This window comes from Canis lupus, chromosome 8, assembly GCF_048164855.1.
Source record: "Canis lupus baileyi chromosome 8, mCanLup2.hap1, whole genome shotgun sequence".
Lineage (NCBI taxonomy): Eukaryota > Metazoa > Chordata > Mammalia > Carnivora > Canidae > Canis > Canis lupus.
The window spans coordinates 56454944-56470756 of NC_132845.1; the positions used below are offsets into that span (position 1 = coordinate 56454944).

General features: G+C 51.1%; 2 protein-coding genes across 11 annotated transcripts in view; one reads left to right on the forward strand and one right to left on the reverse strand.

Annotated features, from left to right (window-relative positions):
* SLC5A11 (solute carrier family 5 member 11) overlaps positions 1-6126 on the forward strand; it is a 44640-nt gene extending 38514 nt beyond the window's left edge. For both annotated transcript variants that reach the window (XM_072836233.1, XM_072836232.1), the window contains exons 12-17: positions 451-558; positions 927-1077; positions 2595-2763; positions 3142-3357; positions 4016-4184; positions 5891-6126. In XM_072836233.1, coding sequence (XP_072692334.1) covers positions 451-558; positions 927-1077; positions 2595-2763; positions 3142-3357; positions 4016-4184; positions 5891-6093 — 1016 coding nt within the window. In that variant the 3' untranslated portion in view covers positions 6094-6126. The remainder of the gene's footprint in view (positions 1-450; positions 559-926; positions 1078-2594; positions 2764-3141; positions 3358-4015; positions 4185-5890) is intronic.
* Positions 6127-13112: 6986 nt separating this feature from the next.
* Positions 13113-15813, reverse strand: part of ARHGAP17 (Rho GTPase activating protein 17) — a 95053-nt gene continuing 92352 nt past the window's right edge. For all 9 annotated transcript variants that reach the window (XR_012035626.1, XR_012035625.1, XM_072836238.1 and 6 more), the window contains one exon: positions 13113-14001. Coding sequence is in view for 3 of the 9 variants with exons in the window: in XM_072836238.1 (XP_072692339.1) it covers positions 13871-14001 (131 nt within the window). In the remaining 6 variants the exon portion in view is untranslated. The remainder of the gene's footprint in view (positions 14002-15813) is intronic.

The following is a 15813-nucleotide window of genomic DNA, read 5'->3' on the forward strand; positions in this document are numbered from 1 at the left end:
AGAGACATAGACAGAGGGAGAAGCAGGCTCCCTGCAGGGACCCAGATGCAGGACTTGATCCCAGGACCCCAGGATCATGCCCTGAGCCAAAGGCAGATGCTCAATCTCTGAGCCACCCAGGAGTCCTGAGGTAGCTCAGCATTATTTGGGTTATAGTAATAGCAGCCTCAGTGTATTCATCACTTCCTACATATCAGCTTACTATGGCATCTCAGCCATTATAATCGTATGAAGTAGAGTTATGTTATTGTCCCAATTTTACAGATAGGGCAGGTTAAGTAAGAAGGTCATGGTTTATAACTTCTAGGTTCCTTTTTTATTTCATAGAGCTATACACCGTATATACAGTCATCCTGTCTCCTGGCTCTGGCCCGTGTCCGGCCGTGTCTTGGCTGGGCTTGGGCTTAGAGGGCCTGTGTCTGCTCACTCTGAGCCTCGTTTCTTCCACAGATCAAGTGGCTTGTGCGGATCCAGAAACCTGCCTGAAGGTCTGTAGCAACCCCTCTGGCTGCTCTGACATCGCATATCCCAAACTTGTGCTGGAGCTCCTGCCCACAGGTAATGCCCCCTACGTGGAGGCCCCTGGAGCACCCAGAAAGGAGGAAGACCTTGGCTGGGGCCTGATCCGAGGGACGGATGAGATGGGAGGACAGCAGGAGGGAATGCGCTCTGGGCTGAGGGACTGAGCCCCAGAGCCAGAGCCCTCAAATAAAACCCAGGCCCTGGCTATCCAGGGCGCTCTGCCCGATGCCCCCCGGCCCCCCAACCCCAGGCCCTCCTCATGGCTCACCTCTGAGTTCTGCTTCCTTCCAGCGGCACCTGCTGGATCAATTGGCGCCATGGGCCTGGGATATGGGGGTCATGAGTGAGGCAGCAGCAGTTAGCAGGAAAAGCCTGAGGCCCATAGACCTTCCTTTTGCCTCCAGGGCTCCGCGGGCTCATGATGGCTGTGATGGTGGCGGCGCTCATGTCCTCCCTCACCTCCATCTTTAACAGTGCCAGCACCATCTTCACCATGGACCTCTGGAATTACATCCGGCCTCGAGCATCAGAAAAGGAGCTCATGATTGTAGGCAGGTAAGACAGCACTGAGTGGGATTGAGGAAGGAGGGTGAAAAGTTTAGATACCCAGGGAGGAGAAAGCTGGGCCCACCCACAGGCAAAGCCCTACCATCCTGGAGGCTCAGCCTCCTCGGATGGCAAAGATGAGGGTCATCATCTGTGTATGAGTAAATCACACATTCAAGAGATGTTCACTGAGCATCTACTTTGTGCCAGGTGGCTGGGTGCAGAGCAGGGAAAAGCAAAGATTCAGTTTCTGCCTTCACAAAACTAAAGAGAAGATAATTAATAAGAAAGGAGAATTTAAAAAGAAATTATAACCCCAATGAGCGCTATGAGGAGGAGCAAGGAGATGTGGGGATTTAGAGGAGTTCCCAGCCTGGACTGGGTGGGACCTGAGGCATGAATAGGAATTAGCCAGGTCAAAGGGAGGAAGGGATTTTGGATACTGGGTGGGGGGAGTTTCTCTTCCAAAGTCTGCAAGGTCCGAAGTCTAACGGCGGCGGAACAGTAAGGACTGAAAGGGATGGTAGGCAAATCTTCTGTAAAATACATAAGAGAGCCAGGAGACAGGATGACTGTGTAATAAGCACCTTGGGGGCCTGAGGGCTGTCTCAGGCTTGGGTTAGGGAAAGAGTTCTTAAGTCTGACACCACAAACATAAGCCATAAAAGAAAAAAAATACATTAGACTTCATCAAAAGTTAAAACTTTTTCACTTCAAAAGACATCATTAAGGAAATGAGAAGACAAGCCACAAATATGGAGAAGCTATTTGCAAGCCATGTAGCTGACAAAGGATTTGTGATCTAGAATGATCTAGGACATGAGATCATATCCCTAGAAGACGGAGAAACCATGAGGTGCCCACTAGAATGGCTATAATCAAAAAGACAGACAAAGAGATAGAGAAATTGGAGTTTTCCTAACACTATGGGTGAGAATGTAAATGGTTCAACTGTTCAAAACAGTTTGGTAGTTAAAAAAAAAATTTTAAACATAAAACTTCTCATATGACCGAGCAGTTGCATTCTCAGAAATGAAAACATACGTCTACATAAAGAGTCGAACACAAATGTTCACAGAACCTTTTGTTTACAAGAGTGGAAAAATAGAAACAACGCAAGTGTCTGCTGACCACTGTAGGATAAACAGTGGTGTGTAATGGTAAATCCATTACATGGAATATTTTTTGACAATAAGAATGAATGACATACTGTGATAGCGCATGATGCATGGATGAACCTCTGCAACAGGCCATATATTGTTTAATCCTATTTATATGAAATTTCTAGAAAAGGCAAACTTGTAGAAACAGAAGCAGATAAGGAATACATTGTAAATGGGCACGAAGGAACTTGTTTGGAGTAACGGATGTTCTGCAACTTGATTGCGTTGCCCAGAGATGTACACTGAAAATGGGCGAGTCGTGATCTGTATTCTCTACCGCAATAAAGATATTGAGAAAGAGAGAGAGCAGTAAGTGTCTGGGGGAGACATACTAATGAGGGGTCTCTCTCCACCTGGCACCAGGGCCTTCGTGTTGCTGCTGGTGCTGGTCTCCATCGCCTGGATCCCCGTGGTCCAGGCCAGCCAGGGGGGCCAGCTCTTCATTTATATCCAGTCCATCAGCTCCTATCTGCAGCCACCAGTGGCTGTGGTCTTCATCATGGGATGTTTTTGGAAGCGGACCAATGAAAAGGTAGCTCTGGATGAGAGCCGCCCCCCAGGTTGGCATATGACATGGGTGGCTTTACGGAGGAGTTTTGTGGATGGAGGGGTGGGAAGGGGGCTACCTGGCCTTTGGAAAGCAACCATGGGCGTTCTGTTTCAATGCATGGTGTCATGAAACAGGGAAGCTAAATTAACAAGAAATGAGTAAATTATGCATAAATGATTAGTCATGTGTGAAAGATAAAAAGGTAAGTAGCTCCAATCCTTTTCAAGTTACTGATGCCTGTATCCCTAGGAAGGCAAGCTCTTGAGAAGCCTCGTCGAGGCTTGTCGAGGTCTCCAGAGGTGCAGGCCGGCCGTCCCATAACCCTGGATGCCTCTAAGATGGCCTTGCTCTGGTTTGCAGGGTGCCTTCTCAGGTTTGATCTTGGGCCTTCTCCTTGGCTTGATTCGGATGGTCCTGGACTTCGTTTATGTGCAGCCTCGGTGTGACCAGCCGGATGACCGCCCCTCCGTGGTGAAGGATATCCACTACCTCTACTTCTCCATGATTCTGTCTGCAGTGACACTGATCACTGTTTCCACCGTGAGCTGGTTCACGGAGCCACCCTCCAAGGAGATGGTACATTTGTGTTTGATACTATATAACCGCTGAGACCCTTTGCCACAAGCGACACAAAACTGACCCAAACTGGCCTCAACAAAGAGGGTTTGATTGTTCAAAAAGCTAGGACACCTAGGGTTGGGCTATAGGGACAGCTTGAAACCGGACAGAAGACCATCCGAATCCATCCTTCGTTTCTGCCTCAATTTTCAGGCACCACGCTCGTGGCGCTGGCAGTTTCCAGGGATGTTATCTTTTCTCATACTCCTCAAGCAAAAGCAGAAACACGTTTGTCCCAGTATTTCCGGCAGAGTTCCTGATCCCCATCGATGGAGTCAGCTTGACACATGCTTACACATGAACCAGTTCATTCTCTGTGGCCGGAGAAATGCATGTGCTGAATGGCTGATGGGAGGGGGTCCCCCAAAAGTCCCAGGCTAGGGTTAAGCTCTGGGGGTCCGAATGAGGGAAGGTGAGGTCCCAACAGAATTAGGGCTGCCAAAGAAAGCCAGGGGAATGGTGGGGGGGTGGGGAATGTGCATTGATCTGAAGAGTGCAGGGAGTTGAAACTTGTTCGGACATTCAGCGACAGGGCTGGGCTGGGGGCATTCTCACACGTGAGGCTGAACACAGAGTCGAGCAGGGGACCCTAATCTGATTCATGTCTGCTCCTTAGGTAAGCCGCCTGACCTGGTTTACTCGTCATGACCCCATTGTCCAGAAGGAACAGGTGCCCCCAGCAACTCCCCTGCCTCTTACCATCTCTCAGAATGGGACACCAGAAGCCAGCGTCACCAACATCCAGCTGGAGATTGTTCAAGAAAACATATCCCAATGCCATAGCTGTGAGTTACCTCTCCTCGGTTATGGTAGAAGCCCAGGAAGCATTAGGTGTTTAAGGGGAGATTTTTCTACCAAATCACAAGGGAGAAAATGGGCAGACTCAGAATGCTAGCATCCCCTGACCCCGAATGTCTGGGCCAGACAGTGGAAGTGGGCTCTTCAGTAAGTTTCCACGTATGCTCAGCGGAGAGGAATAACAGCAAACACATGTCAAGAGCTTGCTAAAACACAGCACTTAATCCCCACAAAATCCCACAATTTTGGGGGAACACTACTGGCATTCTCTAAATTACCTGGTTCAAACTGGCAGCTTGCAGACACACTGTGGTTTAGCCCACCTACCATTTTAATAAAAGGTGAGTTGACATTGAAAACTCTAGAGATTTCACATAAAATTCCAGATTTCCATCTTTCCCAGGGCTGCATGACTAACATTGTCTGGACCTTTGAAAGCAGGCACTTTTTTTTTTTTATTTTTTTTTATTTTTATGATAGTCACAGAGAGAGAGAGAGAGAGAGAGAGAGGCAGAGACATAGGCAGAGGGAGAGGGAGAAGCAGGCTCCATGCACCAGGAGCCCGATGTGGGACTCGATCCCGGGTCTCCAGGATCGCGCCCTGGGCCAAAGGCAGGCGCCAAACCGCTGCGCCACCCAGGGATCCCGAAAGCAGGCACTTTAGACCTGGGCTGTGTCCTTCCATTAGCCAAGGTCCCCACTCACCCCTATTGCCCCATGACCCTCTGGCTCTGGGCTGTCATTTATCATCACACGTGGCTTTTTACATATATAAATATACATGTGAATACAAATGTGCTGTGGATAAGTATCGATGTCAGCCTAACATGGGAAATTCAAGGATTGATCCAGAAGGCCATGTGTTTTAAGAAAAATGAGAGAATCTTTCCTGGTCCATATTTGACAAGATAATACGCAAAGTGGCTCCCCCTGACCATCTGCCTAGCTCCAAAGGCAATGGAGCCTGCAGCCCTAGTTCTGAATGGGGAAATAGTTTCCCACAAGAGTGCCCTTCTCGGGGCACCTGGGTGGCTCAGTTGTTAAGTGTCTTTTTTTTTTTTGAGGCCCCCCCCCCTTTTTTTTTTTTGTTGTTGTTAAGTGTCTTTAAAAAAAAAGAAAAGAGTGCCCTTCTCCCAGGGTGCCAGGGTGGCTCAGTTGGTTGAGAGTCTGCCTTTGGCTCAGGTCATAATCCTGGGGTCCTGATCAAGCTCTGCATGGGGCTCCTGCTCAGTGGGGAGCGTGCTTCTCCCTCTCCCTCTGACCCTCCCCCCTTCTCCTGCTTCTACTTGTACTCTCTCTCTTTCTCTCTCTCAAATGAATAAATAATAATAAAAAATATGTATCTTAAAAAAAAAAATAGAGTGCCCTTCTCCCTTGGGCCTCCTGTGATTCAGAGGAGGGAAGCGGAGAGCTCTGCTCCTAAACCCACCTCTGCCACTGCTTACCAGCTACGTGGCTTCACTCAAGTTAGTCAAGTGAGGCTCTGCTGCTTCATCTGAAAATGATGAAAAGTCTGAAAGTACCACTCTTCCAGAATTAGTCTTCCCGATTAAGGTATTCATGAATACTTTCCAGAAACAGTACTTCTGGAAAGTACTTCTCACTGTGCCCGGAACACACCTGGTTGGCCCCTCTGCGCCCCTCTCTGGGAGACATGGCCCATCCTCATGACCTTCATTTTGGGTTCTTTTAGGTGACACAACCCCCAAGCGGTCCAAAGTGGTGCGAGCCATCTTGTGGCTCTGTGGGATGGATAGCTCTGGCAAGGAGCCACCAAGCAAAGCAGAACCCGTCATGGTTTCCTTGGAAGAAAACCCCCTCGTGAAAACCCTTCTGGACATCAACCTCATTATCTGCATTAGCTGCAGCATCTTTCTCTGGGGCTACTTTGCTTAACGTGGGGGGAGGGGGGGAGCCCAGGGGTCTAGTTTTTTGTCCATCCCTGTTTTTGTAATGAAAGAAAATCAATAATAAAGCTTTGTTTGTTTACCGTGAGGCTTCAGAGGAGTTCATGGGCCATTTTCCACATGACATTTTAGCTCTTTTCTTAAAAGGGAATGGAGGGTAGAAGGCAAGGGAAAAAAGAAGCATCAAAGCTGTCTTTTCTCAAAAGGCTATTTACTCTTCTTGTCTATCCTGCGGCGCGAAGAGTGGAGAGTGGAATTCAGGGGGATAAACAAGCAGGGAGATGCACAAGACCTCGGGGCGGGGGCAGCCACATCTCCAGAGCTGAGCGCTGGCCTTTGGACTTTCCCGGGCTCCCCTACAAGGTGGGAGGAGGGACCTGCAGCCCGTCGCTCGCCTTCCCCTGCACCTCTGGGAAGTAGACTAGCGGTGGCTCCCTAGAATCTCGTGCTTTAGGAAAATCTATAGGGACGCCTGGGTGGCTCAGTGGTTGAGCGCCCGCCTTTGGCTCAGGCCGTGATCCCAGGGTCCTGGAATCGAATCCCACATCAGGGTCCCCGCAGGAGCCTGCTTCTCCCTCTGCTTGGGTCTCTGTCTCTCTCTCTCTGTCTCTCATGAGTAAATAGATAAAATCTTAAAAAAAAAAAAAAGAATGAAAGAAAGAAAATCGAGGAACTATGTGTATTTCCCAAGTGCTGGCATAGACCGTTTCTGCTTAATCCACACAATGCTGCGTCCTCTCAAGTGGCCAGGGATGGGCACAGGGCGGTGGGGTTTTGACCTGCAGAGCAGCCACTCTCCACACTGTAGCAGCACCCTGATTTGTTCTGGGCTCAGCTGCGTTCGCCACATGCCCGACTGCGAGCCAGGGCCTGCACCTGCCCGGCCAGCACCTGCAGGGCCACACCGTGAGCAAGGATTCCGGTCCCTGGTGAACCACTGACTGGTGTGGCAGAGATGGAACCCAGCATCTCCCCCGGACCCCGATTTCCACACTTCAAAGGAACATGGACAGGAAGCCCTGGAGCTGCCCAGCCATTGGCTTCACTTAGGTCAGTCACTCAGCGCGTCTTTGGAGTTCCGACCGATGTCCTCAGTAGCTGGGCCCAGCCTGCTCGGAGGCCCGGCTCTGCCACATGGAAGCCAGGGACAGCCGTGGGCTGGGTGAGGGTGCACCCCAGCCTCTCTGGGGAGCCGTTTGCTAACTTGGCTACTCCCCAGACCCTCAGTAACTGGCCCCCAGCTCAGCGTCTTGCTCCAAGGGCCGAGGGCCGGGAGGGGAGGCGGCAGGCTCTGCTGGGTCTGGGCTCCTCCCCCGTGCTGCCCTTGGCCGAGCCCCGAGCCCGAGCCCCGAGCCCCGAGGACCTCTGCCGCCGCTGGGGGGTCAGAAGTGCATGTCTCCAGGACGTGCAGGCCACGGCCGTCTCTTCCCCAGGGCCCGCCGCAGCCTCCCGACTGGCCTTCCTGGCTCCAGTCCTGCTCATCGTCCAGCCACAGGCAGAGCGAGCTAACCTGACCGGGTCACTCTTCTGCTTAGAATCCTTCAGCCACTTCCCCAAGCTCCCGGGATGAAGTCTACATTCCCTGATGGGACTTGCCCCTGATGGCCGGGCCTCTGGCTTGGACTCCGATCACTCTCCTCTTGTAGGTTAAGGCTTTCATGCTTTCCCGCCTCCGGGCCCAGCTGGGTGCCCCAGAAGTATGGTTACAAGTGTATCTGCCTTCTCTCTGCCTAAAGATCCCTTCTTCCTCTTTTATTTTTTTTTAAGGTTTTATTTATTTATTCATGTGAGACACACACAGAGAGAGAGGCAGAGACATAGGCAGAGGGAGAAGCAGGATCTGTGCAGGGATCCTGACGCAGGACTCAATCCCAGGACTCTGGGATCACGACCTGAGCCAAAGGCAGATGCTCAACCACTGAGCCACCCAGGCATCTGGATCCCTCCTTCCTCTTTGGGCCAACTCCTATTCTGGTCTCTGTTTTTTTTGTTTGTTTGTTTGTTTGTTTGTTTTAAAGATTTTATTCATCTATTCATAGACACAGAGAGAGAGAGAGGCAGAGACACAGGCAGAGGGAGAAGCAGGCTCCATGCAGGGAGCCCGATGCAGGACTCGATCCCGGGTTTCCAGGATCACACCCCAGGCTGCAGGTGGCGCCAAACCGCTGCACCACCAGGGCTGCCCTATTCTGGTCTCTGTTTAAACACCACCTCCGGGATCCCTGGGTGGCGCAGCGGTTTGGCACCTGCCTTTGGCCCAGGGCGCGATCCTGAAGACTCGGGATCGAATCCCACGTCGGGCTCCCAGTGCATGGAGCCTGCTTCTCCCTCTGCCTGTGTCTCTGCCTCTCTCTCTCTCTCTCTCTCTCTCTCTCTCTGTGTGTGACTATCATAAAAAACAAACAAAAAAAACCACCACCTCCTCCAGGAAGCCTTCTGGGATCATCCCACTCAGGCCCATTAGGACACTTTGCCTTCACAACAGGTATCACACTTTATTACTGATGATTAACCGTCTCTCCAACTGGACTGACAATTCCACAAGGGCAGAATGTGTCCCTCACACTGACACCTAGCACAGTGCCTGGTGAATGAAAGAATGCACGACCTCCCAAACACAGAGATCATGTGGCTCCTTGCCTCATGTCCCCCAGCCACACCCCTGCCCTGATCTGGCTGCCCAACCCCTGCCCAGGAGCCAGGATGAAGGAATACCCACTAATCCTGCATGGATTCAGTTCCCTAGGGTTGGAGCTCATGCAGTTGACCAAATGGCTCATCCAGTCACCGGGGCAACCTCAGTGCTTGCCCCCCTTGACCACAGACAGTGAGTGGTCTCTAGGGCTGCCCTTAGGATCGGCGCTTGCCTTTGGGAGAGGCCCCCAGTCAGTCAGCCTATCAGGCTGCTCCTACCTCCCTAAGGATGTGTTCATCTGTCCATTGGACCCCCTTCCTGCCACTTCCCCCTTAATCCTGGCCAGCATCAGCTCTTCTCTTGGTGTCTCCTGCTGCTAGTTCTGCCCCAATCTAGTTCATTTCCTGCTGTCACAGCCGGACAGATTTTTTTAAAAAATAGATTGTATTTATTTATTCATGAGAGACACACAGAGAGAGGCAGAGACACAGGCAGAGGAAGAAGCAGGCTCCATGCAGGGAGCCCGATGTAGGACTCGATCCCGGGACCCTAGATCATGATCTGAGCCAAAGGCAGACACTCAACTGCTGAGCCACCCAGACATCCCTTAGGGGCACAGATCTAAGTTACAATCCATGGGGACTATCTCCCTCCTGCTTCCTCACTGTCTCCCCACTGCCCCAGAGGAGGCCCTTCAGGCTTCAGCTCCCCCTCACCTCCCAGCCTCACTCCTTGCCTTCTGCTGCGGGCCCCTCTGGGTCTGGTTCCTGCAGGCTTTCATCTCACTGCCTCTGCACAAGCTGCTGATCTCCACCTCCCCGTCACTCAGGCCCGCCTCTGGTGCCCCCCACAGCTCCTCCCTCGCTGCATCCTGGCTCTGTGTCCCGGGTTCCGCCCTGAGAGCCAAGGCCATGCTTGTGCGGCTAGGTTGGTTCCCCAGGGTCTGGGCCAGCGCATGAAGAGTAAGCCCTCAACATTCACCTGGAGGACACATAGCAATTATTTCTAAGACCCGACTTCAATTCTAAGGGTCCTTGTGTAAAAACACAAATGTTGAGTTTCTACCATGATATGACAGGCGAATTTTGTGGGTTTTTTTGGTCATTCAGATAGAATTTATTGATGTGCATAAATACTCTGTTCAGATCCAAGTAGATAGGGCACAAACAGAACTTTGCTGACTTTTTTTTTGTTTCTTTCAAAAGAATATTTGGTTCAAATATTGCCCCACATGTGTCATTTGTGATAAGTAAGCTTTATGATGTGTTGTTTAGACCCTAAGATGACCCTCCATGACCCCCACCTCCTGGGGTTCAGGCCCCTGTGTAATTGCCTCCCCACAATGGTGGACAGACCAACTGTCTTCTAACCAGTAGAACATGGCAGAGGTGATGGGTCATCAGTCTGTGGTTATATCACATCATGTAAGACTGTGTTACCAGTAGACTTGTCCTGGAGACTGTCTTCGCCAGCCTGATGAACTAGTGGCCACATTGGGGAAGCCCACATGCCAAGGAACGGCAGGCAGCCTCTGGAAGCTGAGGGTGTTGATGGCCAGCAAAAGCAGGCCCTCAGGCCTTACGGTCCTACAACCACAACAACTCGAGGAAGCTTAGGTGTGGATCCCTCCTCAGTCAGTCCAACCTCCAGATGAGGCCTCGACCCTGGCCAGCACCTTGACGGCAGCCTGTGAGACCCCAGCTGAGCTATGCCTGGACTCCTGACTCACAGAAACTCGAGCTAGTGTGTGTTGTTTTAGGTTTCCAACTTTGTGGCCATTTGTCATGGAGCAACAGAGAACCGACACACCAGGTATGGCTCGTCAGCACATGTGCTAATGTCAAGGTGGAGTTGGCTGGGAGTATGGGAAGAAGATGGTTTGCGTGGAGGCACAGGGGTCTGTACAGCTGTGTCCCTGAGTTAGCAGAAGGGGACAGCCCCTTTTAGGGAATGCAATAAATAGGTACCATTGGGTTGCAAGTAATAGAAACAAACCCAAGAAAGCTTCTACAGAGAAACAGAAGGAATTTATTGTGAGGGTATCAGGGCAGGAAGTGCAGAATGGCCTCAAGAACACAGATGCATTGTAGATGGGGGAAGGGGAGCTACAGAGACCTCCCGAGAAGTGGCTTCCAGAGGGAGGTGCCCCAACATCACTCCACTTTCTGCCTTTGATTGCATCAGAACCAGCGGTGTTGCTGTGCTAGACCTTTCCTTGTCCTTAGCTCCACCACTATATTAGAAAGTGGAGGCCACTGGTTTAGAAACATCCGTTGGTGAGCTGCTACCCCATGTGATGCAAGACTCTACACTGAGTCCCAGATGTCACTTGGGGCCCTGGGATAAAGGGATGGAAGAACAGGGTCTGTGAGAAGAGGGTGAAGGCTCTGGAATATGGTCACAGACCACTGTGGCCATGGCGCCCGTGGGAAAGGACCTCAGGTAGAGAAGCAGGGGAGGGTCTGTCTTCAGACCTTCAAATACGAACATCTGTGGGGCTCACTGGATTCGGGGGTCCTGGGAGCTGGAGTCTCAAGAGGGGGACAAGGGTCTATCCATGGAGTCCCCAGGGAGCCAGGGCCACCAAACCCAGGGATTTAATTAGTACAAACACATCTGAGCTCCTGGGGAATCACAGGGCAGGACCGAGAGGTTGGGCAGTCAGGGACCCATCATGACCCCCGTGGCCTCTGAGTGCTGGATTGAGAATGGGCTGGATGGGTCCTGAACGCAAGGTGTGGTGCGAGGAACAGGGCCTTGACTGTGGTGCTGCTGTGGGTGGATCGGGGGCTGGGGGGCTGGCAGAGAAGGCCTGAGCACAGAGGGCTAGAACTTTCTATGAGGAAGCATTCTGAGGGAAGGAAATGGAAACCATCCGAAGGGGCAGATAACCAGCAGCATCTTCCCAGACACCAGCACGTTCCTGGATGAGCAGGGATGGCTACTGTCAGTTTAGATGATAAGATCTCGCCTTCTCTCTGATGGTGTTAGTGCCAGGAGGAGGGGACAGCAAGGTGGTGACTGTCCCAGCAGGGCATCATCACGTCTCTGTGGGACCCCGGAGATGCTTCCATCGTGGAGTGTGGCGGCAGCTCCGAAAGCACGCTGAGCCCCCACGCCCCACTCCAGGCCTCGCTCGCTCAAGAAGATGGGTCGTAGTCTTGGTTTGTTGACCTGTGACACTCCCACACAATCAAATGGTTATCATTTTTCTTTGGATTGGAGCTGTTGGGGTTGGAAGATGTTTACACAGGAAGGAAAGTGAACACAAACATTCTTAAAATAAAGAGGGTCTGTGTTGAATGTCGGAGGCAGCAAGAAAACAACACATGTGCCACTCTGGGGAGAACATCCAGCCCGGACCTTCCTGGTCCCCTGGCGCCCACCCCATCTCCTCGGCAAGCAGTGTCTCTGCGGAGGAAGCAGGTCCAAGGTGCCGCGGAGATGCCTCACTGCGGGCATCGGGCATCGGGCTCCCTGGAGGAGGGGCCCAGTGCTGACGGGTGATTGACACGGAGACCCTTGCTTTCTGCAGGGGGCTTGTTCTACAGCGCAGGGGGAGGGGGTCTGTGGAAGGAGAGAGTAAGCCTTAACCAAAATAAACTTAAGGTACGGGGGGAAATGGGCTTATGGGTATCTATTTTTCAATGTAACTAGTACGTGCAGGAAGCACTTTGTGGGCACAGGGATCTTTGAGCTACAAGGAGAAAAAATGATTGCCCTTTTCAAGTTAAACTTGTTCATTCACAGCAAAGGAGCGCCAGTGTCTTCTGTATCGTTCCAATTTTAATGTATGTGCTGCTGAAGTGAGCACAAGGGGCCGATGTCTTCTAAGCAAGGCACAGGTCACTGATGTGTCTGGCAAAAAACTCTACCAATGGAATGGCTCAGGGCAGCCAACACTGGCAGCGTTGTGTCCCTCTCTCTGTTCCCAACGGAAGACCAACCAAATCTGGGCCACCGTAAGGGGCTGTCCTCACAACAGCCATCCAGATTGTGGGGACTCACCCTGTGCCATCTCCCCATCCGCTCTTCCCGAGTATTTCAAACCTGGGAAGGCAGGAGTCTCCCAGTCTCTGTACCCCTGTGGGGTTGACTGTTCTCGGTGTCTCTAGGTGGACAAGAAAGGGTGTCAGGACTGGTAGGTGCAAAGGAAGAGCCCGACTACATCACATTCACTGGGGACAGTCCAGGAGGTTTCTGGGGCACCTGGTGGCTGGTGTCACCATTGTGACCTTGCTCTCCATGCCCTCAGACTTCTAGAATCACAGTCAGACCCCCAGATGTCTCACCCAAATTCCACTTGGTTAAGTGACAACATGCATGCACACACATACACACAAGCTACAGTTTTGCTTCTGAGAATTATAAAGTTTTCATATAAACCACAGAATATATTTAATTCAAATTAAACATGAAACTAAAATAATGTTCGGTCCTTATCAAGTAGCAATTACATTGTTTAAAAAAAAAAAAAAGAACAGTACATTTCTTTCTACATTCTGGCAATCCAACAAGGCACAAGTCACATCCAGTTTGCTAAGGTGACGGATCCAGCAGTCACCATCGATGCTCATGGTTTTGAGGGGGTCGGGGAGGCACGACCATACTTCATACAAAACGATTCTGCAGCAATTGTGAAAGAGAGGAACCTCCCTCCTAATCTATAAGAATGAGAGTCCAAGTAGCAGGAAGTAGGAGATTTGCATAATGAATGTATTTTATTAAATAGACAGTTCACGCGCTGCTGCTTCTTCATTCCAGATTGCCTTTTGTGTCACCCACCTTGATGGCAGTGGCAAAGCTTCCTACACGTCTCAGCGATAATACTCTTTCCATTCTAGGTACTTTTTTCTTTTTCTTTCTTTTTAAATTTTTTTTTTTTTTTTTTTTGGCATGATTTCTTTCCCACGTAAAGAAAGCCAACTTCTTCAAGACACAGGTCATTCAGCTTAAAGTGTCAGCCTCCACCTTCTCCTCGGGCTGTGGGGAGGCGAAGGCCTGCATGCCGGGCCTTCTTTTCCCTTCACTGAAAGCTCTTCACTGTTTGGTCTGCAGAGAGAAGTGTGCACCTGCCCCGGTTCCGCTCACCAGGGTGGAGGGGGTCGGGGCGGGGGTGAGGCGGCTTTCTTCACAGGGCGGTGCTTTCTGTATCATTGTCTATGTCCAACAGAATGCGTCCGGGCAGGTCTTTGCTTGCTGAGTCTGAATGCATGTCAGGAAAGGTGCTGCGAAGTGGCTCTGAAAGTCTAGAACTGGCGTCTGGACAAAAATAGGAGACATGCTGTCAACGTGTGGGAACACCCATGGGGCTGCCTGACGGCACTCGAGGAGAGAAGCTGGAGAGTCCGAGTCAGCCCATGCACACACACCTTCACTCACTACAGGCACGCTCAGCCCCTGGAAGTGGAGTCAAGCTGCTCAGACCCCAGGGCAGCCCTCAGAGATGCAGCCCTGCGGGGAGGGTGGGGGGCGCTCGCTCTGACCGAGGAGAGGAAACCCCATTCTCACCAAGCCTCTCATGCACTAACTAAAGCCTCCTCACAGGTCAGGGCTGCATGGACAGGTGTGCCTCACAGGAGAGAGCCACCTCGTCTGGGGCCGTCCTGTGCAGTGCAGGATGTGCGGAAGCCGTCCTGGCCTTCATGCATGAGATGCCAGTGGCAGACAGCCCTCTCTCCCCCAGTGTGACAAAGATGTCTCCAGACACTCCAATGTGCCATGTCAACTCCTGGCTGACAATCACCGAGGTAGATCACCAACCTCCCCCAAATACTGATTCTCTCTTCTCCTTCTTATACTCCAGTTCCTTTTTCATGTCTTATTATGTTGGCTGGAATTCCCTTAGAGAGAGGGCAAGTGTTAATCCTCAAGCTGTCAGTCCGTCACTCCTAAACCCACAAAAGACATCTTCACCTGTCACAGCCAGCCTCCTGGGGAGGCCAGGGAGTCTCAGATGCATTCATTCGTGACTAAGTACTTACTGAGCATCTACCTGAGAGGGCACAAGAGTGAACAAGCCAGACACAGCTTTAGTGAAGCTGGCAGTCCAATGGGGGAGATGGCCTCGAATAAAGACAATCATTTGCTTCTCTAGTAGGATTGTGTTCTAGCAAATTGTGAGAGCCTAGTTAGAGGTTTTAAGGCTGGCACAGGAGAGAAGGGAGATGTTCAGATCTGCTGCACTTCCACATTGCTGGGCTAGAGTGGGTGTGCTGGGAAGCTTTCCTGTTATGCTTAACAGCTGTCATGTCTGCCCTCACTGGGAGCCACTTTTGACAGTGCTTCTCTTTCACCTGCTCCTCCACACTGGCCAGTGGCAAATGCAGGTGCACTTCGCGGGGGTGAGGTGGGGGTCACTGCTTTGAGGCTGGTTCCTGCTCCTGTACAACCCTACAGTTCTGAGCTGTGAAATCTATTTACTCCCTTTTCTCACAATGGCTCCTGCGTTGGCTGACCCAGCCCTCAAAGTTTCCTATGCATCACAACTCAAGAGAAACTTCTAGATTTTGTGGAGGTGCCAAGGTGTCAGAGAGTTCAAGTGCGCAACGCACTTGACAATTCAGGTCTTACGATAATTGTAAAACCAACTGAATTGTGCTGCATTGTGGCATTGTCCAGTGGTGCAGTCAAGGGTGGTCTGTGTGCACAGAATAGGGATCCAAAGGTCTCAGACTTGACCTCAGCAGAAAGGAAGTCATGGGAGCAGGGACTGTGTCTGTCTTGTTCAGTGCATCTCCAGTGCTTAGAACAGTGGCTTCTTACTGGCTGATTCTCAATATATTTTGTGGCTGGCCAGTTGGATGGATAGATGATGAAGAGCCATCCAGCCCAACCATCTTCCCAATTCTCTTCTCCTATAGCCTCAGGTAGAGTAGTCATGTCTCCAAGACAAGACTAGTACAAGAAATCCATTGCAAATTCAAACCCTAACCCAATAAGACAGATGGTGCAATCAGTCAGCATCCCTTTTTAGCCCAAAGAGTTTACCAGAGACTATGGAGCTGCCATGCCTGGTGGGGGATGCGTGATGCAAAAGCACTCTACGTACTGATTAGATTTCTACTTGTTAAT